The following is a 26,302-nucleotide window of genomic DNA, read 5'->3' as shown; positions in this document are numbered from 1 at the left end:
AATAGTCTAACGTATCGTCAAAACTATCTGATCCATGCTACGCTATACTGCACACGCTCGGGTTCCTAATATAATACGCTTACCAAACCCTCTCGCTATTGACTAATAACATGCTTCACAGATTCCCACACCCTCCAAATAGCCCATGCTCCCGGATCCGGCGTCCCCTTCAACCCGATCCCCACATTTGCACTCCTGCCCGCTCTTGCAATATTCATCTCACTAGTCGCCTCCATCCCTTTTTTCGCCGCCTCTGCAGCACGTCGCACAGACTCAGGTATGCTCTGTCCGGCTTCAACAGACGCTGCATAGACTTCAATGGAAGGTTGGAGTGCGTCAACAAGTGTTCTGTCACCAAGTGCCGTGGAGAGATGACTGATGAGGGTGCGGTTTGCGGTTTGGAGGGAAGTGTGGACAGGTGTGCCGGCAGAGAGGGAGGTAGAGAGGGCTTCCAAAAATAGACTAGTGACATTTGACAAGCCATTGTGAGAAAACCTGATGCTTGCTCTCTATGGAGAGCTCTACACTCACCAAACAACTCCCCCAAAACTACCTCCCATGGCCCGTTCCAAGATGGCACTCAACCGAGCCACAGCTTTGGAAAGATCATCGGCGGGCAAGCCCACATCAGAGATCTTCCACTGATCAGGCTCACCAATGCATTCCAGAATTGCTCGTGCGCCATTGGAGACGGTCGTGCCGCAGTCTCCATCACCAGTGACACGGTCGTAGGTGTTGAGTGTGGAAGCGGACGATATAAGGTCGGCACTTATTGTGTGCACGATGCGGAGAAGGGTGAGGCCTTGCGCGGAAACCCATTAGATAGGGATAAACTTGTCGTGGATAATACAAACATATCACCTTTATCAGTTTGCACCCTCCATGCCGTCTCACCCTCCTCTTCCTCTTCCTCGTCAATATGAGGCTCCCCACTATCCCACCGTCCAAAAACCCTCGGCCATGCGGCACACTCCACCTCTTCATCCAAATCCTCCAGAACTCCACTTCCAGGGACCAAGCGCAATAACGTGAAAGACACACCCGACATGTCGAGGGAGGTCATGAGCGTTCCAGAATAGACACGCGGAACCGAGATGGACTTGGAATCTGTGTATAAGTGTTAGGTGGATTTGAATGGGCAGGGTGCTGTTTCCTTGCTTACGGAGGTAGGCGAGGGCGTCGCGGACAAGAATATGAATCTAACAAAACCATCAGAATTCCATTTATCGCACCAAACCACACAACCAAAACCCACCTCCAAAGCCGTCATTCCCCCTAAATTATTCACCAAGAGGGCAACGCGTTCCCCGGCATCCACAGGTAGATAACCTCGGTCCGCCTCTCTCGACAAAATCATGTCGAGGCATTTACGTGCTGTGTCGCGAGCAGAAAGGATCGCCACACGTTGAATACCGGCCTCACCATGAATGCCTGCAATGCAAGTTTTGCCCATTATGACTAGAAAAGGTACAAAAATCTGGTATAACAACGCTACCTAACCCAAACTCCATCTCATTCGATCCCATCTGAAAAGCGGGTTCCGTAGCACCAGGGATGGTGCCTTGATAGAGAAAAAAGTTAGAATGAAGATGCTTTCCATTTCGAACGAAGCGTATGGGTTACATGGTGTGAGAGCTACACCGACAGTCCCGATGTTGTCAGCAACGTGCTGAGCGCGCTGGTAGACTTGTTCAAGGGATGCACTAGCAGCCAAGAGTCTTAAAAAAGGAATGACTTGACAGGAAGCAAAGGCATAATCTACCCGCGTCTTGCAGTTGCACCGGCAATCTTGTGAACTAAAGTCCCAATCATCAAACATACGATCAATATATCGCCCGCTAAGAGAAAGCAACGATATATATGAGGCCTACCAAAAAGAGTCCCAGCCAAACCCCTCCTTCCGGCTCTCCCCACCCTGTCCCGCCCAATCGCACAGTCTTCACCGACAACCACCATCTCAGTTCTCATACCCTCCCGCCTGGCACGCTCCACCGCCTTTCCAAACTGTATCCGGTCGCCTGTGTAGTTCTTGACGATGCACAGGACACCCTTTTCAGTGCAGAGTGTTCGGATCCCAGCGTGGATAGCGCTTGCGGGAGGAGAGGCAAATATGCTGCCGGATACGGTCCCGGTCAGCATCCCAGGGGAAATGAATCCACTGTGACTGGGTTCATGCCCTGAACCACCACCGGAGAGAAGAGAGACATTGGTGGATATAGGAGGGCGGTAGAGTACTGATGAATGGGTTAGGGCAGGATAAAGGGGTACGTGAGATAAATTACGCTTACGGCGATGCTTCTTGTTAAGGTGAAGACCGGGGTGAGATGCTACGAGTCCCTCAAGTGCTTCGTCAACCACCTAACCCGGAAACGTTACTCGTCGTACCATATTGCAAAAGGAAAACATACGACCAACCTGTTCTGCATCATTGAGCAATTTCTTTCCGGCCATGTCGATCAGCCCGCTTACTGAATCACGTCGCGCGTGAGATACCCAACCCAACAACACTTGTAAAGTTTATGTTTATAGGAATGGTATTCCAGTTTGTGCTATGCGTGAAGGATATCATTATCCCTTCCTTCCAATGATATATCTGGGACACTGACATTCACAGCAAAGATATACTGCTGCAAATTCCGTGAAGTTCAATGTTCCTAATATCTAGAGTGCGCAAAATACCGCACCCGCGAACTAGTAAAATTGTACCAACTAGCCTAATGTCCACTGCAAACCCACTTTAGGTTTGTCATCTCGCTGATCATGCTTATGCTGTCCACAGCTTGCCACGAGCATTGGCAACAATACGCAACGGAACCTACCACAAGTTTCCCAATCAGTACATGTCTCAATTCTTACGGGACATATTCAGCGCACCATTGACTCTTATGAGATTGTCTTGCAATTTGTTAACATTGGGCATGTGGTTTCTAAAAAACAAGTAATCACTGTCATCTTTCCAAGCTGCATCTAATAATGAGATTGATGTTATGGAGAATGCTGCACATGTCCCGGCATGAATATTATGAGCCCTACCTGGAAATGCAATGCATTTCCAATCGCATCGCAAGCATCGCAGTCTGTTACATGACCGTAGAAGATGTCCTATGCTAAGGCCTCGTTCATCATTCGTTCCACCGATGCAGACAGGTGAGCATCTAAATCAGTGGATGCGTGAGTCCAGGTGGACAGATACAAAAGTGCATTCTGCGTACTTTGATTTTGCTTTTGCTAATTGACTACCTACTGAACTCGATGGTGCAGATGTCATTCCGGAAGAGTTATTCTCCTTTCGCGAATTCAAAGGCCGTTGATGAATAGTGTCCAGCTCCTTCAGAATATCGTCGAGAGCATCATCCTACTCTTTGCGACTATTGAGCCTGAGAAGGCATTCCAGAGGAACTGACATACTCAGAGTTCTCCAAAGCAGCAAATTCACCTTTCTCTTTATTCCATGCTGTTGGCATATATCCCGATGATAGGTATATTCTGCGCTGCTGAACACGTCAACACGGAGGGAACTTCTTTGACGGCCTTTGAAGACTCACATTCCAGCACTGGTTGTATCTCCACTCGGGAACCTTTGCAATCTAGAACTGTAAACATCGTTGTTTTCTGTTTCAAACTCATCTAAAAGGCGGTTGATGTCGTCGTCATGCGCCATTAATCTGTGCGGTCTTGCCTTTGCCCAGCCGTGTAGCTCAAGATCGCGGTGTAATTTAAGGGTTTACGTAAGTTCATGAAATCCTTGGCGTCGCAGGATTTATTACCAACTGAGGTCCCTTCCTTTCCCGTCCTTGTAATTTGTAAATTAGTGATGGAATGTGTACATAATACCGTTACCACCATACATGTACTTCCTCTTGAGCTTTTGATCAATGTATTGGAACGGTTTCCAGAGGTGAGTTACCTTTTGTCTTTTGCACAGTTAGCCCAACCAGCTCATACGTCGCCCAAAGGTTGAACGACTGCGATATACGCGCGTGTGTCGAGGATTCGCCGCTGCGGTCAAAGCTATCCCTCTAACCGTTCACTTGCTTCTTATACTGTACAAACCCACAAGCCCTTTCCTTGTGAATATATCACCTCCTACACTATCTGTGGGCCTTGTCCCCAAAGAAGAGAGTGGCGTTCGGGGGCGCTGGCGATTTGGAAGTCGACCTGTTAAATTGAACGAAGACGAACAGGGAATATGGTCAGCTTGGCCTGTGGATATTAACAAGGATCTGATCAGCGCCAGCGCCAAAGATCTGTTAGACGACATTCAGTCTAAACTGGAACAGTCATGTAACAATAAAGTGACTCTGATCCTGGAAAGAGTGGAGCTGGTTGCAAGCGAACTACGTTGTCATCCTGAAGATCGGGAACTGATAAGCGAACTTGCTGCAAGCCTTGTCAGCAACATTGCTCCATCTGAGCTAACTGTACATAATCCTCCGTCGAGCGTTCTGCACACCCTTCCATCGCGAAATACGATTTCATTATTGGACCTTGCAGATATACATACTCAAATTGACTTGTCACCACTCTCCGCCTCCTCTCTTCCGTACCGTCATATGAAGCATCTTTATCTGCGATCAGATGGTCGCTTTCACGACACGAGAGGCATTATTCGATCGTCGTCGCTACTGCCGCTACAAGAATTGTCCACGCTAGAGACCCTGGAGCTGGACGGACCTTGGCTGCATGACATGTGTGATGATCCTTTCTCAGCGATTCACACGCTTTCCACTTTAACCAATCTACGCACTTTGATGGCTGACTTCGAACCGAAACTTCACACGGAGGTCGCCCTTGCTAATCTCATTCGGTCGCTTCCCAATCTTCGGTCACTTGGCCGTTTGGGATACGTGGATCGTGCGTTCTGGCGTCAGTTTAGAAATCTTGAGGCCAGTCACCTGAAGCATTTGTCATTGGGGACACGCAAGGAACCATTTTCATCCTCGCTTTCACAGTATTCTCCTCGTTTCCTGACAGATATGGCCCTGGGCATACTTTTTCTATGCCCTGAAGTTGAGGAACTGGAAGTGTGGATGGGGTTTCACGGAGATCTGGACAATCTCCTCAGCGCAGTGAAGCGTCTTCGCGAAGGTGGGACGACATCTGACCCTTCACGGAAGAGTAAGCTGAGAAGAATGAAAGTATATCAAGCGGTGGATGTAGCGAATATTGACGCACAAGGATGGAAATACGCTGTAGAAGTGGAGGGAGCCCATACAGGGCGAGGATTAAGGGTTGAAATCAATAGTGGTGCTAGGCTTGGTAGCTTTGGACAGGAACATAGAATTTTCGGTAGTAATTTATCATTTAGCGACTGATAATGTGAGCAGATGGTGTATACATTGGTGTTATTGAAAATACATATCGAGGATTTGTTTGCTGATGTTGAATCCAAAGAGTGATATTGTATAAAGGACGACCAATATGCCTATTGGATACAGGAAGATTGCCGGATTCTTCAAGAAGGGTAAAGCTAGAAATGAAATCAACTATTCAGAAAAGAGGCTATAAGCCAACGAGTAGAGCCTGCGACTTACCGCTGTAACCGAGGAAAGTTATATACACGTAATATGAGATCGCCAGCAGGTACATGGTATTCCCGACAAACAACGATATCCAGTTATCTCGCGTGACGACAGGAAGAAAGAATAGCTGCAGTACGTATGTGACAAGGAACATGGGCCAAAAGGAGTTGCAGTGCACGTCAAAAGCGTATGCCCACTCAACAGATTGCTGTACTGAATGAACGCTATGTTGCAGCAGAAACCGATTGATGAAAGCCCTATTATATTGGTGAATCATTCCTTCTATCGTGTGATCTTTGCCGTACAGATTCTCGTACGTACCATAGCACTGTAGCAATGAAGATTCCGACTAGAAGGAAATCCACAAACACCATCCAAAGGATGAGTCTGATAACCCCCCAAAACCCAACCGTATACACCATGCCGTATGCCAGCGCCGAAACTGTAACAAAGGCAGACAATCAGAACTTCAGATTGCTGACTTCGTCAAGCGATAACGTACTCGTTAAGCAGAAGAATAGAATGGCAACAAAAGCTGGGTCGTCGCGCGCCCATTGGTTTTTGGTTTCTAAAAGACACATCAACAAATTTCAGATTAAGGTTAGAACAGTATGGATTCCATCGCAGATATACGTTTGTGGTAGTAAATATTTCGGTATCTGCTCAGAATAAAATGGAAGACAGGAAAATGACGTTAAAAGACTTCCTTCATGTCCATAGGTTTCTTTGCACTACTCCAGCCCCAGCATACACTAGAGAGAGATGCCTTCGCGTCCCCCTTTCCATAATAACTTGACAAAGGCACATTTCTCCCTCGTAGTTGCCTGCAAGTTATTCCAACAAGCATTCCCATTTTAGCCCATACTCACACTCTACGCGGCGCGATACAAAGATAAAGCATCTGCCAAAGCGCGACCTCAAAATCCATCTGTTTTATTGAAAACAGTCGGCGCAGGTAAGTGGGGACGAGGGTTAAACCCGTTGACCCCCGTCTTGCCCGCCGAGGTCGTGATGAGGGTGATGTGAAAGCATATGCGCTGCTCGTAGCTGTTCGAGGGGTCGATGTAGGAAGCATTTCTTGCCAAAGATTTCACACCGAGAACAGTTTGCAAGCGTCGACCGCGGTCCAGCGTTGAACGCAAACTCGCCATTCCCGCTCCGTCACGTGACACACAATGTCAGCAAGAATCCATCTCGTATCAGGCTTTCGCCTCTGGGTGCCAAATGTCAGCACAGGACGAGATTGACGATTGCGGTGAGGAAATTCATTATGTTCATTGGGTAAAGATATGTCCCTTTTTATCTCACTCCACTTGGAACCTTATCGCAGCAATATGTCTGCTTCCCTTGGTACCAGACGACGATGGTCTCCTAGACGAACTTGGACAACTGGACTGCCCAACTTCTGTGCACACGTACCATTTGGAGTGTCTTATGCGTTGGAGCGACGTTACAAACACATGTCCAAAAGACAGGTCTCTTTTCCGACGTATACGAGTAGTCGAACGGATTCAAGGGGGTGCGAAAAATACTATACGAGTGGTCGACGTGGAGGATAAGGTGCAAGGAGTTGCGACACACCTTCAGGAATCCGTTCCTGATGACAATGATGTGTGTGAGTGCATGATATGTGGACATACTGATCGAGAAGATGTTATGCTGGTAATTTATGCGGTGTGCTGGCGAGCTGCAAGAGCCTTGACGCTAATATTTATATCTCAAGCTCTGCGATCTGTGTGATTCGGTATGATAATCAGCATTGTCTGGGCAAAATCTACGGCCAGAAATTAATGTCCTCGCTGGTGTACGGTAGGGATGGCATATGGACTGCTTGGGTATTACCGAGTTCCCCGAAGGCGATTGGTATTGTCCCCATTGTCACCGGGAAGGGACCAGCACGACACAATCATCTACATCAACAAGCACTACCCCCACTAGAAGACTAGTGCGGCGACGAGCAGTCTCTACCATACCACAATCGGCACCAGAACACTTACCCGCACACCGACCACCAAGGTCCGTGGTAGATCCGGCATCCACATTCACTCCTCAAGGTCGAACCCGAACACGCCTTATCAACGTCCTTCGCCGTGAGATGCAAGAATCGTACCGAAGAAGACATGGCTTTTCCGGGACGACAGAAGGTCGATCAGGACATACAAATTATTTCACACCCTCGGGTAGTCTGCGTGATGTTCCACCATGGCTTGCTACTGAATTGAATCCTCTTTCTGAACCAAACTGGGCTTCCTTCACTCCACCGCCTGTTACCCTCCAATCAAAACGATCTGTAGACACGCCGCACACATCCATAGGAAGCGAACCTGATCTGATGCGTACCGTATGGAAGCAGTTCGAAAAGGCGAGAAAAATTGCCGGTTCTGCCACTGCACCTTTGCCTAAACGACAGAAAGTTAGCCAGCAAGATGGCCACTCCGCGTCACTACCTGGGAGTTCAGCATCGCATGGACACACACGTTCCCATAGTACAGCTCAACGGTCAGATTCCCACTGTAAGTCGCCCCGTAACATACCGTCAGAGGGAGGACTAATCTCAGAGAATAAGCGATGGAACAATGGGTCAAATGGTATTGAACTAGCTATGTCTAATGATGTCCGCCCGAGAAAGCAACACGGAACGGTTCCTTCCCTGTTGCTGTCAAAAGAAGAGGATCCGTTGCCGCCCATACAGCACCGTTCCAGTCGCACCAGCGTTGAACCGGCTCCGTCCGATCTCTCATTTCTGGAGAGACCGCGTGGAGCACTTCCTTCATTCAAGTCTAAAAAGCGGACGGAGGCAGGAAAGGCTAACCATCAGGAAGGTCCTTCTCAGCATCCACCTGGCGAAGACAAAGACAAATCGTCCATCGAGCGTGGAAACGCCGTGAATGACCGTCCAATTGATGGAAGATCGCTTTTTGGGTCTTCCAATCGTGCAACCAAGGCGCTGGATAAGAAGATGATTTTTACATTGGTAAAGACCAAGCTTGACGCGTATTGGGACGCCCCTGGAAGAGCTGGTCTAGATAAAACGATTTATAAGGAAATTGGGAGGAAGGTGACACATGAGATTTACGACGAATTGGAGCAGGGCAGAAAGCAAATTGAAGATATTGATTTGACTGCAGCGGAAATGGTGGCGGCCGCTGTTGGGAAGGTGCTGGGTAGCGAACGAACTTGGCATCGTGCTACCAACGGGAATTAGCGCTGGACAAGCGGCTCTTCAGCTTATCTGCAAGCGCGGCCATATCTTCATTGAGGATGTTCCTCCTTGTGAAACAAATATTCACAAAGAATCGACCGTTCTGCGGAAAGACCGGTATGCACACATTTGACACCCTCAGTCAGTAAAACCGGGCCATCGGGTATAAAGATTGATACATTACAGAAACTCTAGGGAATAGGTAACAGAAACCTCCAACCGAAAGACATGTAGGTCAATGTCACTGAGATACTCCCTAGTCTCTCCTCCGGCCCTGCAAAAGCGCACAACGGCCCATCCAAAGAATGACAGCTATTTTGGCGGTGGCACGATAAGAAATTGTTCAATAAAATCGATCATCATTGGCTCTTTCAGTGCCATTAATTTGTACTCTTTGAGAGACTGATATGAAGCAGGTCATTATAAGGTCATGAAATAGGATATATGATTCAAAGATTCCCTTACCAGAGAACCATCACCATTGATATCCAAATCCTCGAAGATCTGATGTACAAGCTCTTTTATCTTCTGTGACTGATCTTCGTTGTAGAAAGCAGAATACTGTGAAAAGAATATGAGATGACAGTAATAGCGACGTTTGCCTTAAGGTTGTCGACCCACCATCTGACTCATTATTTTTATCAGCTCTCGAGGTTCTATTGATCCGCTTTTATCCATATCATATAGTCGAAATGACACTGCAAGAAAGTCTATTAATATTTGAAGACAATTTCCTGTGGACAGTCGTACAACAGGTCCATACATTCCATCTTCTCTTCCGGCGTCCCCTTCATAAACACACTCAGGCCCTGAATGAACTCGCGGAAGTCGATACGTTCATTACCATCCAAATCGAAAGCATTAAATAATCGTTCAAGGAAAAGGTATTGTGCGCCGGCCGACCAGCAGCTGACATGTTGTTCTAGAGTCTACAGATAGTTGAAGCGTGGTCAAATTTTTGACATCCATTGTGTTGGCCAAAACCTTGCATACTCTTTTGAAGTCGTTCTTATTAATGGTATGGTTTTCATCCGCGAGTTTCTCAAACTCTGTTTGAAGCTTCCGTATCTCGTTGTGCGTAACTGCGTAGGGTGGTGCGTCAACTACTGGTTCTGCAGTAAAACGAGAAGGCCACTTACAGTGAGAGCTATTACTTAGATCCCGAATTTCTTCAGTATCTTCTGCAACCTGAACCTTGGATTCTGAATGACCCATGGCTGGAGAGTTTCTAGAAATTCGATCCCCGCACAAGAAAGATGACAGACGGTAAAGAGAGGCTCTGCGCAAAAGGACGAGATATGCAGGAATCTAACTGGAATGGGGGACGCAAAAAGCACTTTTAAGGACGTTCTGCAACCAAAATCCACGGATAAATACACTCAAGATTACATGGTTTGTTGACACCCGACGGGTTGGCCGTAGAGAGGTTCGGCCCTTGGGTTATGATTATGTAATACCCATTTCGATTGATACATGAGTCAACCAATGTCATTTGCAGATCACTGTGAAGCCTAATGCATTTCCGATAATGGCGAGAAATGACGACCGAGCCGTATACCCCGTAGCGCACATCAAGCGCTTGGACGAAAACGTAGTAAATCGGATAGCTGCTGGAGAGGTACGCTTGGGGCGTAGTGTGTTGACATTGTCGATAGAGCGGCGTATCTTGCCTGTGGATTGAACGCTAACGGTGCAGCGTGTGACCACTCATAGATCATTCATAGACCTTCGAATGCTTTAAAGGAAATGATTGAAAACTCTCTGGATGCTCAAGCGACGTCTATTCAAATCACGGTGAAGGACGGAGGGCTGAAACTTTTGCAAGTATGTTACACTGACCATAGAAAATCCTTAAAGCAACTCCTGAATGAACTCCTATTAAAGATTCAGGATAATGGTGTTGGAATACACAAAGAAGATCTGCCTATGGTGTGCGAACGTTTTGCTACATCTAAATTGGAATGCTATGAAGATCTCAGCAACATTGCGACGTACGGGTTCCGTGGCGAGGCACTTGCAAGTATCAGCCATGTTGCCCATGTCACTGTAACTACCAAAACGAATGACTCACCTTGCGCATGGCGGTATGTGGATGTGTGTGATTACCCTACGCGGGAGGCGTGCGTATCGTTTAGCAAGCACTAATTGATTTCATCTCCAGAGCTTTCTATTCAGATGGGAAACTTGTACCGGGCAAACCAGGTACCAGTGCTGATCCAAAACCGTGCGCTGGCAATCAAGGCACCCAGATAGTGGTACAGTCATGCTGCTTGAAGTAGAGGGCTCATCATGGGATGGTGAATTTCTCACAACGTCCTTTCTTGGTAAGGTAGAAGACCTCTTTTATAACGTACCTACGCGGCGAAAGGCACTGAAGAGCTCCAGTGACGAGTATAACCGAATACTGGATATCGTTCACAAATACGCGATACATAACAGTCGCGTCAGTTTTACTTGTAAAAAGGTAATATTTGTAGGGGCATGCATTGAGTATCGTTTAGCAGGCAACTAAGTCTACATATAACTAGCAAGGGGCTAATACGGCGGACATACACACCCCATCTTCGGCGAAGACTTTGGATAATATACGCTACGTGTTTGGTGCCACCATCGCCAAGGAGCTGCTAGAAATGGAGCACACTGATTCCCGGTGGGACTTCAAGCTTGAGGGGCTTGTGTCCAATGCCAACTTTAGCACCAAAAAAATGATTTTTTTGTTGTTCATAAATCGTAAGTTCAAACGCCTCAATGTGCTCAGTATTTAGAGAATGGGAACCTGATCCTCTTGCCTACATTAATCAGACAGATCCGTCGACAGCTCAAATCTAAAGCGTGCTGTGGAAGCCGTATATACCGAATATCTGCCGAGAGGCACACACCCCTTTGTCTATCTCAGCCTGGAGATCAAGCCGGAAAACGTGGATGTTAATGTGCATCCAACCAAGCGTGAGGCACGTTCTTCGCATACGAAGCGTTCTAACTACAAGAAAGTGGTTTAATCGTCAAAATAATAGGTCCATTTTTTGAATGAAGACAAGATCATTCAGACCGTGTGCGAAGTGTTACAGTCCCGATTGGCAGACGCAAATCAATCTCGCACGTTTTATACACAGGTTTTTATCCTTTTCCTCATGTGTGACACAAAACGGAATACATAATGCCTTTTTATTGTACCAATAATAGACTTTCCTTCCCGGCGCACCGCCCGTATCGACCCCTGGTCCTGGGAGCAATAAATCAAGTATGTTAAGGCTGATCGCATCTCCCATTTGCCTACTCTCTTTCTCAATGATAAAGTTTCGCGATGTATAGCAAAAGCCCCGGAGCATAAACTCGTACGAACGGACAGCCGCACAAGAACGCTGGATGCCTTTATTACGCATCTACCCGCTCCTACAGCAATACCCCCAAATGAAATCTATCAGCCGGAAGATGCAGAAGAGGCAACGCGGGTGGAGGAGTCGTCCCGGAAGCGACTCAAGATTGTTGATCATCTAAACCAAGATACGCAGGTATCCACAATAACAACAGTCGAGGAGCGAACTACCACATCAGTTGACGAAGAAGAAGGGGATGTGAATGATGTACGGCCTGACAGAATGTCCGAATCCAACCTTGCGCCCCATAAAATAACGCATAAGGGGCGTACCGTCGAGGTACGATTGACAAGTGTACTGGAACTGCGAGATGAAGTCCGGCAGTCGTGTCATAAAGGTACATCATCAATTCGGAGGAATATCTAAACCTAGCATTCATTTCTCACCATTTTGGTAGGGTTGACAGATGTTTTTGCTGAACATACATTCGTCGGATTGGTCGATGATGTGCTCGCCATCATCCAGCATCAAACCAAGCTATATCTAGTCGACTATCAAAATCTAAGGTATACAGCGGTTCCGTTAAGTTGTACCTTCCTCCTTGAGCAACATTATATATCGTTCTTTCTAGTCAGGAGCTCTTCTATCAATTGGCTCTCCAGGGGTTCTCCAATTTCGGCTTTATCCAACTTTCGCAACCAGCTTCCATATTTGATCTTGTGATGATCGCTCTTGAAGCTGAGGACACCAGTGCATGGCCTAATGATATGATGTCCAAAGAGGAAATAGCGGAGGTGAGGCGTGTATTTGTGTGGTCGGCTATACTTTGCTCTCCTGACGCGTCTCCATCATGAAGGAATGCAGAAAGATACTGGTTGAGCGGCGCGACATGTTGCTGGAGTATTTTTCGTTCCATGTCAGTGAGGCGGGAGAGATCCTCAGCTTGCCCGTCCTCCTTCGTGGCTATGTCCCCAATGTGGACAAATTACCATTATTCCTACTACGAATCGGGAGTGAAGTTGATTGGGATGCTGAAAAGCCTTGTTTTGAGGGCTTTTCACGAGAGTTAGGTCTCCTTTACGCTCTAGAACCTTCAATACCGCTCGAGCCATCAAGCGGTTGGAATGATGGAGATGAACAAGGGCATCATCATACGGTCCCCATGGTTATTGGCTTGGCTGATAGGAGTAAGAGTTCCCAAGGAGACAGCAGTAAGCAAGCGAACGAGGCTATGGCAGCTTACCGCTGGGTTGTGCAACACGTAGTGTTCCCCGCTCTAAAGGAACATTTCGTAGCTCCCCAAGCCATGGCCGGGGATGGCACTATAGTCCAGCTGGCCAACTTGCCAGACTTGTATAGAGTCTTTGAAAGATGCTAGTACATCCGGATTTCTTGTGCCCATGATATCCTCTTTGTATATTTTAATGTTAAATAGTTACATTGCAATCAATCGGTAGTATTCGGGTCCGGCCCTTGCCCCTTTGGTTCACTGACGTTGATATCATTCGTCAGAGTCTTCACTTCTTCTGCGCCTAGCGCATAGAGCTGACTCGTTCGGATAAGATTTACGTAGTATCGCTGAAGAATGTCAACTGAACAAGAGAGTCTCCACCCAATGAGACCGCAGAATTCCAATTCCATCATGTTCAGCTCTTGAAGTGATATGCCGCCCACCTAACAAGGAGCAATACAAAAGTGAGCATGGGCCGAGATGTCAAAGTAAACGTTGATTCTCACCTTCGCATAATATGTATTAGTGCAATATATGTCAGAAGTCGCTTTACTTCCCACCGCAACAGCGGCAATTACGAATCTAGCCAAGAAACATCAAAGATGAATAGGTTTCCGCAAACAGAGAGAAGGGCGTACACCAATGTTAACCCACCTATGTACAGTTAAACTGGATATTGTAAAAGTGCGATGTACCTCGCACACACGGTCAATATAAACTAAAAGGAGGAGGAGAACTGATGGTTCGAGTCCTGCAAACTTGAGAATCCGACGCAGGTAATCTTCCAATTTAATCCTGAAATTTGCATTGAACAAAAGCAGATATTAGGACGACCATCGTCTTGCCCGGACCTCCTTTTTTTTGCAAGAAAAGACTGACCCTGGTGGAGCACGAGAGTGAAAGCGCGTTATGCTTGCTGAAGTCAGAGGAATTCGATCATTATGCGCTATCAATCTATTCATCATTCCGGTAACCAGATTGAAAATAACTTCGGTATCGCAGAGGTGGAACAATGGCGGGACATGTATGCGCTCAGGCACCTCTGAGCTGCTTGGCCCTTCCGCTCCGCCTCCTCGCATAGTGTTGACTGCTCTCGTTCGTACCCGTAGTAACGGCTTGTATTTCCAAGCAGCGACGATATTGAAGGACCAGAAGCTGTGTCAAGCGGATACAGAAGATGCCTCTCCCTCTGTGGCGGGGGCAGCTTAACCCCACCGAACGCTCGCTACCAAAAGACTTGTTCCTCTGACGGATATGGGCAAGAGGAATACACGGCTTGTCCGTGCTTGTAGGGTTCAACTAGTGGTTCACTAACAGCAACAGAGCGTATTCCACGGACAAGGTGAAGCGGGTAGGACATATCCAACCTCGCACGGCAATTTGACAACTGGAGATCAGGCGAGAAATAGATCGGATGGACTTAAAAAAAAAAGTTAAAGTGTGTGTGTTCAAAAGTGCCCCCCCGCTGTGAGCACAAGGTGTTGCGATGGCTTAGTCACCTAAAAATAGTCTAATGAGTACTAGTCATCAGATCCTTAGTCCTTACTCGACTAGGCCCCTATTTTCTTGTTGGGTTTCCATCCCCAGGGCATTTCAACCCCCAATACACCCCCAAAAAAATAACGAGGCGTTCAACAGATACCCCTCCTATTGAATATCCTCATAGGTTGAAAAACTTCCAACAGCGTCCCGTCTTCATCTTTTCCACGGAACCAAAGCACGTATCAACAAGCTGGATAACAACATACTTTACAAATGGACGGGGACATTGCCCAACAAGTGCAGAAGTTTGCTGACTTGTGCAATGAGGCCTTTGGAGGCCAGACAATTGAAGGACGCTTAAATTTTGTGCGCCCCGAGGATACCCGGATGCACTTTCAGCTGCCCGCGTCATTCCAACTTTCAACGGACAAAATGATTATGAAGAGGCTGAAAGTCGCCCAATCTCGGAACAAACCATATGAAAGGCTGCCAGTTAAGTCATCGGTTGACGGCGGCAGCCAGAATCGCAAAAGACGCATGTCGACCGGCTCAGCAAGCTTGGGTACCAGTCGGTATAATGATTATCAGGCTTTCCAGATATGCGTTAATGGCACACCTGTGATGAGGCGGAAGAGCGACGGGTAGGTTTGCGTACAGTCCTATTGTTCGAGACATTAGGCCAGCCGTAATCTGATTAGGGCCAAATTTCCATTCAAAGTTGGATCAATCTCACCCGTAAGCCAGATGTCGTGCAATTAATTGTCTCAGTCCAGAACTCCACCTGCTAACTATAACCCATAATTCCAAAGATATTTGCAAAGCGGCTGGCATGCCAAAGGGACAACGGAGCAGGATTCTTTCCAAAGAACTTCGGCATGGGCATGAGCACGAAAAAGTCCAGGGTGGGGCGGCGAGCTTCCAAGGAACATGGTAAGGTTCGGGTCAGCGGAATACCTTACATATGCCCATTCTGAAAGCATAAACTCGGGCCAAGCAGGGTTCCCGCCGATCACGCAAAATATTTTGCTATCAAAAATGGCATCTATGAACAGATCCAACCGCTCTTTGCTCATCAAGATGCAGAGTTTACCAACGTCATGCCTCCGCAGCATCCCACGGCCGTGGAAAAACAGCTCCCAATGTTAACACCGGCAGATTCACTACCTCGCACTCCAGGAAACCCAAAGGCTCTCAACTTTGTAGAGCTATCGCACGTGTCGCAAATGCCGGCTATGAATTATCAAGCTATGAATTATCAATGTGGATTTCATCTCCCTTACCCGCAACAACAACACGAAATTGGGACTGGCCATTCAACAAGTGTTATGCCAACACCCGACGCTGACGACGTCACTAAATTCCTCCTCAGGTGAGCATCGCTACTGGTTTTTATCTTCCTTACGATGTAAATTCAACCCATCCTTCCAGCGCTAGCGCTCATCCTCTCGTCATCAACGCAATGTGATGATCCGAATTCAGAATAGTTTTTGTTTTTATTGTGTTTTTTTTGGTTCATGTGATGATCGAAACTCTTCATCATGTAAATTGCTGACTTTTAAAAGTTGCGCGAAAGTTTTTCCTCAAAAATTTACTTGTTACTGTGACTGTGCCACTGACCAGGAGTTCGAGGCTTTGCGCTGCATTTTGCTGTGTGTGTTCTCCCTTTTTATTTTTTAGAGATCACTCTTCATTTTACCCTTGAACATTGCATTTCTGCGATTTCAGTGGTGGGCTTACTCCCATATAGTTGAAGATTGCGATGGTTACGGCATATCACCGGTGCATCCTCAAGGCGGGAGTCCTGTCGCAGAAGCGGTCGGCGCTTCCACCGCTCAAGAGATATGTTGTCCTGTGTGCACCACTTTCTGTTCAGGATGTTCAAGAGGTCTTTGCGGCAGTGTTCAAGACGGACCCCGCAACAGGCTTGGAAGTTAAGACGGTCCCCTGGCTTGGCAACGTTGCGTGCGCTGCAGTACGAGGTACGTGGAAACTTGTCCAGTCGTTCAACGTTTAGGTCCGCACGAAAGAGTCAGATACTCACTGCGTTTTCGGGTTTAGGCACACCTTTGTTGATTATAATGTCATCAGAACACTCTACGAGCTCACCTACTTTCATTCACTTTTCCGACATTCGAGGCATGTCGGATGAGTCGCAACTACGCTCAGCTTGTAATTTTGCTGTTCATATTGACGTGAAACCGTATGACTACCGATTCGCTGCAACTTCCTCTACTGAATATCAAGAGTGGAATGAAGCGTTTGGCAAAGCCATGAGCATCATGGCAGAGCGAACAATGGGTGACCTGAGAGATGGTGCTGCTAGCCCTACTCTTGATGCTGTCTTTGAATTTGAGCGATTAAATAAAGCAAGTCAGCAGCCTCCCGTAGACGAGGATGATGACGACAACACTCCCTTGGGTCATGTGGGACGTATTAATACATCGCTCCGAGCCACGTCCCCGCCATCACCACCTAGCCCGCTTTCCAAACCAAGACAAAAAACACATGTTCTTCCAGAGAATGTAGCTCCGCCCAGCTCCTCCAGAACTTATGTCTTGGGTCAAGACGTACCTCAATCACCTGTAAAGGCATCTCCAGGGAGCGTAACGTTTGACACTGCGGATCGTCCCCCTTCGGTGCGCCCGTCATCAAGTTCGACCGCCAAATCGTCAGGGACCCGTAATTCCAGTGGATCCAGCAATAGCAGAGTCCCACCTCAGGACGTAGTACCCACTAATGATGCTTCTGATATGGAACAATAAGCGCTGGTCGCTTATCTTTTAGTTAATTAGTTATAATGTGTCGTGTTTTTGTAATGGTTAATTTTGTCGCTTAAATATTACAAGTGTTTAATGTCCAATGTGCAGTTAGTGTCTACTAAAACCAGGATCATTAATGACCCCACGTCGATGATATACAGTTTTCGTTCTTTGAACGCGTTGAAAGCTTTAGAAAAAGTCGAATTTGCAACGTCATGCGAACCGCTCCTACCTCAAATATGGTGACAATGCGTAGTATGCATCCTTCAAGTTCCGCTCTGCCTCTCTTCTATCCGTCACTTTATCCATATCACCACGGGCCCATGCCGCTGTCAAACCCCCGAAGCGCTCAGCCGCAGCCCGATATTTAGTCCAGGCCTCTGCGCTGCCCTCTTTGTCCGCACGCCATCGTTGGTATTCTTTCTCCTCTTCAGCGCTCGGAGGTAGGTACACAAAATTTGTGCTGGAGCCGCCCAAGCGTTCAGGAATCTGCTTTTCATCAACGTAATTAAAGAGTTCCGAGGATTTGATAAAGTGCACCTTGGAAACAACAACAGGATCCAGCCATGGGCGAATGATTGTCCAACAACCTAAATAATCATCAGCTAGCGAGCAACAGCAACCAAGGTGACAGGGAACGTACCATTGAATATCCACGGTGCATTGACGACAAGAGCACCACCGAGACTTTCTGGATAATAGTCTTGCTGTGGTGTTTCCAGGCCATCAATACATTTTCCAGCGACAGTGGTTATGCTGTTTACTCACCATGCACGTCAATAGGAACTTTAGAAAATCGTAGTCCTGGAGAAAGGAGACATAGATCAAAAAAAGGTACAAAAATGTTCCATCCATGAATAAGCAAAATACCATGTTTTTCATTCCGAAATTTGTCATATCAAAAATGATGGTCGCCATTTCCTGCGGAGGCTCAAGAACTAAGCGTCCGGTTTCTAGTGTCAGAACGGTGAGAGCCTTTGTCTTTTCCCGATCAACTGTGTTTTTGTCGTGCAGTTGTACATGAACATAACTGCGATGAACCAAAAAAACAGGGTCGGTGATGTGTTGTAGGACGAGATAGTTAAGCGTTTCATTTTCGGTGCATTCTCACTGTTCTCAGACAACGTACCAGCAGGGCCTTCCATTGCAATCAACCCCATGAAAGTAGCTTTTACCAGACTGCAACTCACTCAAATCCAATCCTCTCTCCCCAACCTCCAGAACATTTCGTACACCAAATTCCTTCCTCCAATTCAGTGTAGCCATGACCATCGCGACAGCCTTATCAACATCCCATTTGCGAGCTCGAAGATAGCGGAGCATAAGTTGATCAGGTCGATCGTGTGCACATGCCAGCCAAAATTCTTCCATTAGCGGGCTCTTTAGCACATTCTCTGTCGAGCCAGTTTCCGCTGTTTGGTCAGAGGTAGCTTCGGCTATCGCATCAAAAAGAGCCATCCAGTATCCGCGGAGGTACTGACGGATGAGGATGTTAGCGTTGTTTCAGTAGATAGGAGCCCGTTATGGGATATTATGAAAGGAACACTTTACGGCATCTTCCTCTTCGCTGAGGTTGTCTAGCAAATCAAAAGGATCGCTTAGCCAGCATGTACAGTTCTGCTGTCCTACAGAAACCAAACTCACCAATGTGTCCTGGGTCATTCGAGGTCATCGTAATTCAGGATCCTCTGCCGGCAATAAGGACAGTGATGGTGGGATGTGTCTTGCTGTAATGTCACTCGCTCCGACGACCAAAACCCCGCGGAAGCAAGATACTTCCTCGTGACTAAGCATTGTAATGTCTGGATCAAGCCACCGAATAAAACCAAGCCATATTCTATATTGCTGGTCATTGAATATCTAAAAACAACCTGTTAAACTTAAAAGTACTACTCGTCTATCTAATTCAGCGTGCAAAATAAAAACAATAGGTACAAGTAATCACAGGCTATCATATGTGTCCAATACCTCTTTAAGACCGTCAAAATCTATCCGGGTTAATAGGGTTTGAAACTCTTTGTTCTGCATAATTTTGCGAAGTAGAGAGCATAGACCGGCATCGGACAGGTAATCTAGATTGATCGTTCCAGTTTCACCAAAGACATTGTCCAGTGTCTTTGTTATCTGAGCATATTCCGTTGCAGCCGCCTGAACTATTTTTCCTTGCTGAACTGGAATGTCAGACAGCTGTGGTGAAGCCTTCGAATGCGAACACGCAGCCTGCAATGCATGGCTCCCAGTTGCCTCATTATGAGCGGTAGAATTTGCATTCTTGAGGCACGCAATCGACGGAATACATGTATGATTTTTCTGTGCGTCAGGAGATCCCGATGTGGACGCATGTAGGATATCATTCGAACATGACTGCGGGGTGACAGTGGACATCAAAGGCAAGCTACACTCCAGTGTCGATCCCAAAGATGGTCTATTCGAGCAAACGGCTGAAGGCTGGTTAAAGTAATCCAAGGCCCGTCCAGTTGAAGTTGACGTGTCGACATTTGTTGCCGTCGACAGCGGGGATACGGGCGTTGGTAAGCGCAATCCATGTAGTTTAGAAGTTCGGGGGTGTTCATAGCTTACTTCGCATGAAGTGGTAGGAGATAGGTGAATAGGAGACATTTCAGATATGCCAGCAGATAACCCAGCTTGTGTTTGAATGGCCAGCGGCCGGGATGCGGTAGGTTGTATCGACTTCACAGCTACGAAACGGGACAGAACAGTCGCACATGACGCTCGATCGGTATCTTGCCGAAATTTCAGCTGAAACCTGCGAATAGCGCCCTACATGACACCCACTGATTAAACGACATGATGCAACGGATCAGATGCTCAGAACTCACGTTGTCCGCACTGTACTTGACATAGATGACTAAATCCTTTTGTAACACAATCAGCCGTGCCGCTTCGATTCGTTCTTTTGATAAATCATGCATCTCCTGCGCAACAGTTGGGTAGTCGTTCGGGTACTCGCAAATGCATCATTCCACCTACCAGCTCCACCGTTTTGGGCACCATAACAAAAACCCTCAACATGCCCCCACCTGTATTGTTCTCCGTAATAGTAACACCCATAGGCTTGTCAGCCAGAAATACCCATCCGGTGGAATCGCCGGTACCTGACGTTCCAGGATACAAGCGTGAATACTTCTCGATCGTGTACGTGTGGGAACTTTCCATATTGACTTGGAAAAGGAACGGGACGGAAAGCCAATTCAGTAGACTACAATCTGCCTTATTCCAGCATTAACTCCAGGTTCAGAGACATGCTTCAAATAGCATGGCGAGCTAGCTAACAAGTCTTACCAAGGTGTGGAGCGATAGTTCGCTGACTCAGTCCTGGTTTGAGTCGTCGAATCTCAAAGCAGAAGACTATAAGCCCTACGTTAGGATCTATTCACAAATCAATGAAATCAAGACCATGACAGCCTACGTTAACGTCGGATCAGAATCAACTTGAGGATGGATCGTTCAAGATGGAGTGGCAGTGGGAAGAAACGGTTTCTGTGGAGCGGAGAACGCGCATTTCAGTGGGAAAATGCATTCCAAGGTGGAAACAATCAAACATTCGAATTGCTTACCAATAAGTTTGGTAAGCGAAGACCAGTTTCATCATGATAACTACCTACATAAACCGCAACGTTTCGCTCTTGAGGTCTAAAGCTCTTGGGTGGATGTAATAAATCGTCCGCCATGACACTTTCCAAGGCGGAGCAACATTCTCCAAAGGTGCTGAACATCCTGTCGCTGGGAGAGAATGATCACGTTAAGGACAAGGAACAGACATCATCGCCCCACCTTTCTCGCAGCGTCGACCGGGCAGCCACTGCTCGTAGCAAAACATCATCTCTGGTTGACAGCACATTTATCTCAAACAGTGCTGCAATTGCGACCATTAAGACAAAGGCAGTAGCAAGGGACAAAGATGCTTTGCTGTATCTGCGGCGCTTCACAACGAGTCCCTCAGCCCCACTTTCGGCTACCGCAAAAGTTGGTGGAAGACGAGCCCAAACAGCAAAGGATCTGAGAAAAGGCAGACCTATCACTGCGGGCTCGCGACGTTGGTCCCTTGGGAATGAGAAGGCGGAAGGCCGTGGCGTCCAGAAAAATCACGCAACAGCTGGCAATCCAGTGCCGATTGCATATCCAGCATCCAGTAGTGTAGGCAATGCAACTTTTGTTAGGCTGGACGGATCAGAGGTGCAAGGCGGTATGCTGCCAAGACCGCCAGAACTGCTTTCACATACACCAGCACATTCCCTATCCCATCCGATAGGTGCTTATACCGCCGGTTTTTACGCGAGACAGCATTACGCACAAAGCAAAAACTCAAACCGTCCCTCTGCGGCATTGCTGCATGAGCGGTCCCCTGCCACTGGATCTCGACATACGCGGGCACACACCGCTGATGGATCCATCCTCCTTCGCGAAAGTGATATAACCTTTGGAGACAGAAGGCGAAGCGGACACCCAAGAGCGCAAAACATTGAGCCTCAGCAATTAGTAGCAGACGAAGAATATGCAGGTCGTGTAAGGAAGACGTTTACCAGCTCGGACATGTCGGCCTTAGAATCGTACCTATCGACTCTTACGGACACCGATTGTGCTCAGGAGCAAATTGTTGAAGCTTTGAACTGCTTGATTGCATTAGCAGAGGAGAACCGTAGGTTCTGTTTGTTACACAATGTAAGATCGTTGCTGACCCGTCCTACTCCAATTGACTAATCTGCCTTTTTCTGCAGAGGCGATTGCAACGGACGTCCTCTATGACAAGGGAGCAATTCAAATATTGCTAGCATTGATGAGAAAATTTTCTCCTGATATAGTTGAGGTGCAAGTAAAGGCCTCTGCTCTGCTGCAGATGGTAACTGAGAGAAATGGTATGTCGACCGAATCTGCACTTCAGGTCTTTGCACGCTAACAGGTCCAGCAAAGCCCTTGCAAAGACAAGTATCTATGAACAGGATGGAATAGCTACAATTTTGGAGGCAGTGGCCGGAATGGGGAAGAGTAAGCATATATTATTTTGCTCCGAAGTTACAAATCAGATTCGGCACACTAAGTTTTCGATCTTATTTGCCAAGTCTAGTCCTCGCTGATAGTAGGCGCTCCATACTTGCGGATCGATCCATGAGTAGATACAAACCCAGAAGGCTTCCAACACCGGGTCGCTCCTCTACGCCAGTGACAGGCGCGAGTGGGAGGTCACCAGATGACTCTTCGACAAACTCTCTCGTATCCTTGCCTTTAAATGATGATACAGGGAAGCCAACTGTCATTGCTATTCCGTCTGCTCCCGTTACCGGATTCGAAGACAGATCGACACCTCCACAAACTGCCGACGGTGACGAAAGATCTCTAATTGCAGGGCTTTTAAATAAATATTTCCAGCCTCAGTTCCTCGACCATGTGGAAAAGACGGACAAAACCACCCGTTCGCAGATAATCAAACATTTACTTGTTCTTTTTGAGGTACGCAGGAAAAACTTACTACTGTGAAGCACTTCAAACTTGATTTCCTAACTTTGGAGCTGTGAGATAGAAAGTGGACAAACTGCTTTCAGTTAGTAGCTCTATATCACTAGACGTGGATTTGCAGAGCGCAATGAGGCAGATTATCAAGGACGGGGCACCCATGCTCCAAGCGGAAATGATACTGCTTTTCTTGGTGGACCGAAACGGGGAGATTGTTCCGAAGGATTTTGACACAAATTTAGACGTATATGACTTCCCTGATGTCAGGCACCCACCCGGCTCCGGAATTGCGGGATGGGTCGCCCAAAGCGAGCAAATTGCAAACATCCGGGATGCAATGCATAACGAACGCTTTGACGCAGAAGTAGATATACGCGGGACGCACATTTTAGCACATTCAATTCTCTCGGTTCCCATTCGCACGCGTGACAACATACTCAAAGGTGTCCTACAAGCTGTAAATAAAGTCAGCACTAATGGCAATCCGATGTACTTCAATCATGAGGATGAATTTCTCATCAAGGCACTTGCGCAAACCGCGGGTGTCATAATCAAAAACGGGCAGATCTACGAAACAATGATGAAAACACAAAAGAAGGTCGAAGTTTTGTTGGAAACAACCCGATCTTTGGGATCCACATTAGAACTCGACCATTTGATCAAAATGATCATGGATTCCGCAAAAGAACTACTATCTGCCGACCGATGTACATTGTTTCTCCGGGATTCAGAAGGCAAATACCTGCGCGCTCACATTCAGGGTCGTGATTCTGTCCAGGAAATCCGAATTGCTCTGAACGCGGGAATTGCTGGCTATGCATACACTTCTGGAGGTGTGTTGGATGTGAGCAAGATTAGTGGTCTCTTTGCATTCAGCCTTACATGTGCTTTCCAGATTCCGTAAACATCCCTGATGCATATAAAGATCCGCGGTACGCTTGGGCCTCATCAATATGGCCCACATCCGATCGCTAAACGATGATTGGCACAGGTTCAACCCGGAAGTGGACAAGCAGACTGGATATGTTACAAAGAACATCTTGTGCATGCCCATAAAAAATATCAGGTATTACGTGTGACACCATTTGGTCGGAAGTAGGATACCAATATGGAGGACATTTAGTGGTGAAAATATTGGGGTGACGCAAATGATCAACAAGCACGGTGGTCCATTTTCCGCCGATGATGAGAGGTGAGGAGGGACAACCCGTAAAAGAGATGCGCATTACCTTACCAACAGTTTTCTTCTGGGATGCAAGGATTCTGAGCTCCTTTTCAGCTCAAGGTAAGATGCTCACATCGGCAGCATGATTTTCCAATGATCCCACTAACGCCAGAGTGCGGATCACTTCAGCCGCCGTTGCAATTGAAAAATCCCAGCTGTTCAAAAAGACAGAAGGTGAGATTGGCACGTATTGTAAAGTGATCTACATATATTCATAGCGCTCTGGCATTTAGATATGCGTGCGTACCTGCAGGTATGTTCCCTTCTTCATCAAGGGATCCTACACAGATACCAAGCAGATATTTGCTTTCTTGATTTAGAGCATCTTGAGCAGTATCACGAGTTGCGTTATAACTCTCTCGGAAAATATGAGAATGGTACGCTGTTAATGCTTGGCTGAGGTGTGGAAGTTGTTCATACTTTTTTTTAGAATACCATGAACCGCCCATGGTTTCTAAACGCCCTTGGCGTTACGGAAGAGTTTGTAACAGGCGCCCCCGTGGCTAAATGGATCGGAGAGAAGGAAAACTACCATCTTTTGAACGATATCCTCTCCGTTTACCAGCAAGGGACACCAGTGTACTCCGCCGAATACGAACTAAGAGGACCAAAAGGTTCCACCTTCATTAATTACCAAATAATGCCTTTGCTCGGTGAGCAGAAAGGAGTGGTCATGGTGCTAGGTGAGTCACAGGATGGTAAGAATGCGGATGGCTGAAAGCTAGTTCGCTTAAATATGACACCTTAGATGATATCTCGGCCGAAAAGCGAGCGGTTATGACGCTTGGAAGGTGTGATAAATTGTATCGTACTTCGAGTGATTGCATTTTGATGAATCGATGGCGTATCTCCTCAGATATATGTCGCCCGCCCTTGCCAAGCAGGTCATGGAGGAGGATGGCTCACAGTTAGGGGGGAAACGAAAGAAAGTTACCATCCTCTTCAGGTAAGTCATTGTCGTATCTGCCCCATAGTTGCCAACACGTGTTCAGGGTTTCATTATCCAAACTATACAGCGACATCAGATCGTTTACCTCAATAGCAGAATCGATGGAGCCACACGAAGTGTATGTACGACAGGGCACAGCCGACTCGAAGCAAATGTGAACTTACGAACCTTTGAAACCCCCATGCAGAGTGGAGTTGTTAAATCACCACTTCAGCGATGCCGTCAATGCGATTATGTCAGAGCAAGGTGAGCTGCAGTGTGAAATGCGGCCAGATGGAACGCTGAATGGCCTATGATAATCTCAACAATTCCAGGGATCCTGGACAAGTACATCGGGGATGCCGTTATGGCAGTATTTGGAGTCCCATTTGTCTCTGCCGAGGACGGAATACACGCCTGCAATGCCGCCTTGCGGATGCGGGATTGTCTTCTGATTCTGAATGAAGGGCGGATTGCGACCGGGAAGCGACCAATAAAAATTGGAATAGGCATTAATACTGGCATGGTCGGTAGCCCATTTCTACATGACTGTGGGTTCACTAAGAAAATAGTCTAATCGTCTCATAATGAGCAGGTCCTATCGGGAAACATAGGATCTATCAAGCGAATGGAATTCAGTTGTATAGGAGATGCTGTGAAGTAAGGACCAGGCGCTCTCATTCAAAATGACATAAGCATCTTATTAACACTTCTGATAGTTTGGCGTCACGCACTGAAGGACTGACAAAAGCTTACAATGTAACGATCCTTGTTACGGAGAATACCTTGAAGGAGACGGGAGACGCATTCCTCACCCGCCACATAGATACTGTCATTGTGACGGGTAAAAGTACGAAAGTGGACATCTTCGAGCTGCTCGGACGAAAAGACGACATCCTGGCGGATGAGGTCGTACGTGCGCAAGAACTGTATGCAACAGCATTATCACTTTATCGACAGCGGAATTTTGCGGAAGCAGCGGACCTATTTGCAAAGGCAATCGAAATTGCAGACGATGGCCCATCCAAAACGCTGCTTGCAAGATGCAAAATGTACATAGAACACCCTCCAAGTGAAGACTGGATTGGTGTGCATGCAGCGGAAGGGAAATAAAATGGAAAGGCAGTTTACGCCACTTTCAAAACCGCCATAAAATGGCATAGC

General features: G+C 47.1%; 11 protein-coding genes across 11 annotated transcripts; 6 read left to right on the top strand and 5 right to left on the bottom strand.

Annotated features, from left to right (window-relative positions):
• Positions 1–95: 95 nt before the first annotated feature.
• Positions 96–3,661, bottom strand: SPPG_00961 (dihydroxyacetone kinase; the record flags this gene model as incomplete). The annotated part of the gene is made up of 16 exons (XM_016749287.1): positions 96–462; positions 532–802; positions 862–1,107; positions 1,163–1,199; positions 1,256–1,431; positions 1,496–1,561; positions 1,624–1,703; positions 1,763–1,796; positions 1,872–2,234; positions 2,289–2,358; positions 2,416–2,468; positions 2,857–2,967; positions 3,034–3,155; positions 3,213–3,355; positions 3,437–3,491; positions 3,546–3,661. The coding sequence occupies 16 exons, from the start codon at positions 3,659–3,661 to the stop codon at positions 96–98; spliced, it is 2,310 nt and encodes a 769-aa protein (XP_016611516.1).
• Positions 3,662–3,775: 114 nt separating this feature from the next.
• Positions 3,776–5,380, top strand: SPPG_00960 (uncharacterized protein). Its single transcript, XM_016749286.1, has 2 exons — positions 3,776–3,898; positions 3,957–5,380. Exons 1-2 carry the CDS (start codon positions 3,815–3,817, stop codon positions 5,313–5,315), a joined length of 1,443 nt encoding a protein of 480 aa, XP_016611515.1. The 5' UTR covers positions 3,776–3,814; the 3' UTR covers positions 5,316–5,380.
• A 1,329-nt stretch (positions 5,381–6,709) lies between these two features.
• On the top strand, positions 6,710–9,159 carry SPPG_00958 (uncharacterized protein). The gene is made up of 4 exons (XM_016749285.1): positions 6,710–6,777; positions 6,853–7,184; positions 7,246–7,266; positions 7,336–9,159. Exons 1-4 carry the CDS (start codon positions 6,747–6,749, stop codon positions 8,725–8,727), a joined length of 1,776 nt encoding a protein of 591 aa, XP_016611514.1. The 5' UTR covers positions 6,710–6,746; the 3' UTR covers positions 8,728–9,159.
• SPPG_00957 (uncharacterized protein) lies at positions 8,839–10,133 on the bottom strand. Its single transcript, XM_016749284.1, has 6 exons — positions 9,864–10,133; positions 9,718–9,806; positions 9,488–9,653; positions 9,346–9,422; positions 9,190–9,285; positions 8,839–9,126 (listed from the first exon to the last, which is right to left on the bottom strand). The coding sequence occupies exons 1-6, from the start codon at positions 9,937–9,939 to the stop codon at positions 9,037–9,039; spliced, it is 594 nt and encodes a 197-aa protein (XP_016611513.1). The 5' UTR covers positions 9,940–10,133; the 3' UTR covers positions 8,839–9,036.
• Positions 10,134–10,226: 93 nt separating this feature from the next.
• SPPG_00956 (DNA mismatch repair protein MutL) lies at positions 10,227–13,514 on the top strand. Its single transcript, XM_016749283.1, has 13 exons — positions 10,227–10,342; positions 10,438–10,548; positions 10,609–10,808; positions 10,886–10,979; positions 11,054–11,188; positions 11,253–11,454; positions 11,527–11,675; positions 11,739–11,837; positions 11,908–11,965; positions 12,037–12,438; positions 12,499–12,607; positions 12,673–12,835; positions 12,898–13,514. Exons 1-13 carry the CDS (start codon positions 10,253–10,255, stop codon positions 13,417–13,419), a joined length of 2,334 nt encoding a protein of 777 aa, XP_016611512.1. The 5' UTR covers positions 10,227–10,252; the 3' UTR covers positions 13,420–13,514.
• SPPG_00955 (uncharacterized protein) lies at positions 13,424–15,445 on the bottom strand. Its single transcript, XM_016749282.1, has 4 exons — positions 14,152–15,445; positions 13,927–14,067; positions 13,779–13,854; positions 13,424–13,715 (listed from the first exon to the last, which is right to left on the bottom strand). The coding sequence occupies exons 1-4, from the start codon at positions 14,349–14,351 to the stop codon at positions 13,488–13,490; spliced, it is 645 nt and encodes a 214-aa protein (XP_016611511.1). The 5' UTR covers positions 14,352–15,445; the 3' UTR covers positions 13,424–13,487.
• Positions 14,854–16,377, top strand: SPPG_00954 (uncharacterized protein). The gene is made up of 5 exons (XM_016749281.1): positions 14,854–15,395; positions 15,473–15,489; positions 15,564–15,684; positions 15,752–16,123; positions 16,183–16,377. Exons 1-5 carry the CDS (start codon positions 15,028–15,030, stop codon positions 16,217–16,219), a joined length of 915 nt encoding a protein of 304 aa, XP_016611510.1. The 5' UTR covers positions 14,854–15,027; the 3' UTR covers positions 16,220–16,377.
• A 45-nt stretch (positions 16,378–16,422) lies between these two features.
• Positions 16,423–17,614, top strand: SPPG_00953 (uncharacterized protein). The gene is made up of 2 exons (XM_016749280.1): positions 16,423–16,733; positions 16,813–17,614. Exons 1-2 carry the CDS (start codon positions 16,514–16,516, stop codon positions 17,514–17,516), a joined length of 924 nt encoding a protein of 307 aa, XP_016611509.1. The 5' UTR covers positions 16,423–16,513; the 3' UTR covers positions 17,517–17,614.
• SPPG_00952 (uncharacterized protein) lies at positions 17,555–19,258 on the bottom strand. The gene is made up of 8 exons (XM_016749279.1): positions 19,158–19,258; positions 19,065–19,090; positions 18,643–18,989; positions 18,384–18,543; positions 18,282–18,317; positions 18,157–18,220; positions 17,746–18,103; positions 17,555–17,682 (listed from the first exon to the last, which is right to left on the bottom strand). The coding sequence occupies exons 1-8, from the start codon at positions 19,183–19,185 to the stop codon at positions 17,622–17,624; spliced, it is 1,080 nt and encodes a 359-aa protein (XP_016611508.1). The 5' UTR covers positions 19,186–19,258; the 3' UTR covers positions 17,555–17,621.
• Positions 19,259–19,331: 73 nt separating this feature from the next.
• SPPG_00951 (uncharacterized protein) lies at positions 19,332–20,971 on the bottom strand. The gene is made up of 3 exons (XM_016749278.1): positions 20,944–20,971; positions 20,817–20,882; positions 19,332–20,744 (listed from the first exon to the last, which is right to left on the bottom strand). Exon 3 carries the CDS (start codon positions 20,130–20,132, stop codon positions 19,455–19,457), a length of 678 nt encoding a protein of 225 aa, XP_016611507.1. The 5' UTR covers positions 20,133–20,744; positions 20,817–20,882; positions 20,944–20,971; the 3' UTR covers positions 19,332–19,454.
• Positions 20,972–21,144: 173 nt separating this feature from the next.
• SPPG_00950 (uncharacterized protein) lies at positions 21,145–26,288 on the top strand. Its single transcript, XM_016749277.1, has 20 exons — positions 21,145–22,196; positions 22,253–22,390; positions 22,446–22,520; positions 22,600–22,982; positions 23,053–23,818; positions 23,881–23,917; positions 23,977–24,051; positions 24,109–24,177; positions 24,245–24,270; positions 24,340–24,384; positions 24,444–24,463; positions 24,531–24,587; positions 24,641–24,893; positions 24,959–25,001; positions 25,067–25,156; positions 25,227–25,277; positions 25,347–25,405; positions 25,474–25,664; positions 25,734–25,798; positions 25,858–26,288. Exons 2-20 carry the CDS (start codon positions 22,312–22,314, stop codon positions 26,249–26,251), a joined length of 2,778 nt encoding a protein of 925 aa, XP_016611506.1. The 5' UTR covers positions 21,145–22,196; positions 22,253–22,311; the 3' UTR covers positions 26,252–26,288.
• Positions 26,289–26,302: the final 14 nt, after the last annotated feature.

The sequence above is a fragment of the Spizellomyces punctatus genome (assembly GCF_000182565.1).
Source record: "Spizellomyces punctatus DAOM BR117 chromosome Unknown supercont1.2, whole genome shotgun sequence".
In the NCBI taxonomy this organism is placed as follows: domain Eukaryota; kingdom Fungi; phylum Chytridiomycota; class Chytridiomycetes; order Spizellomycetales; family Spizellomycetaceae; genus Spizellomyces; species Spizellomyces punctatus.
Note: the sequence above shows the minus strand (reverse complement) of the source record. Positions and strands in the feature narration are given on the sequence as shown.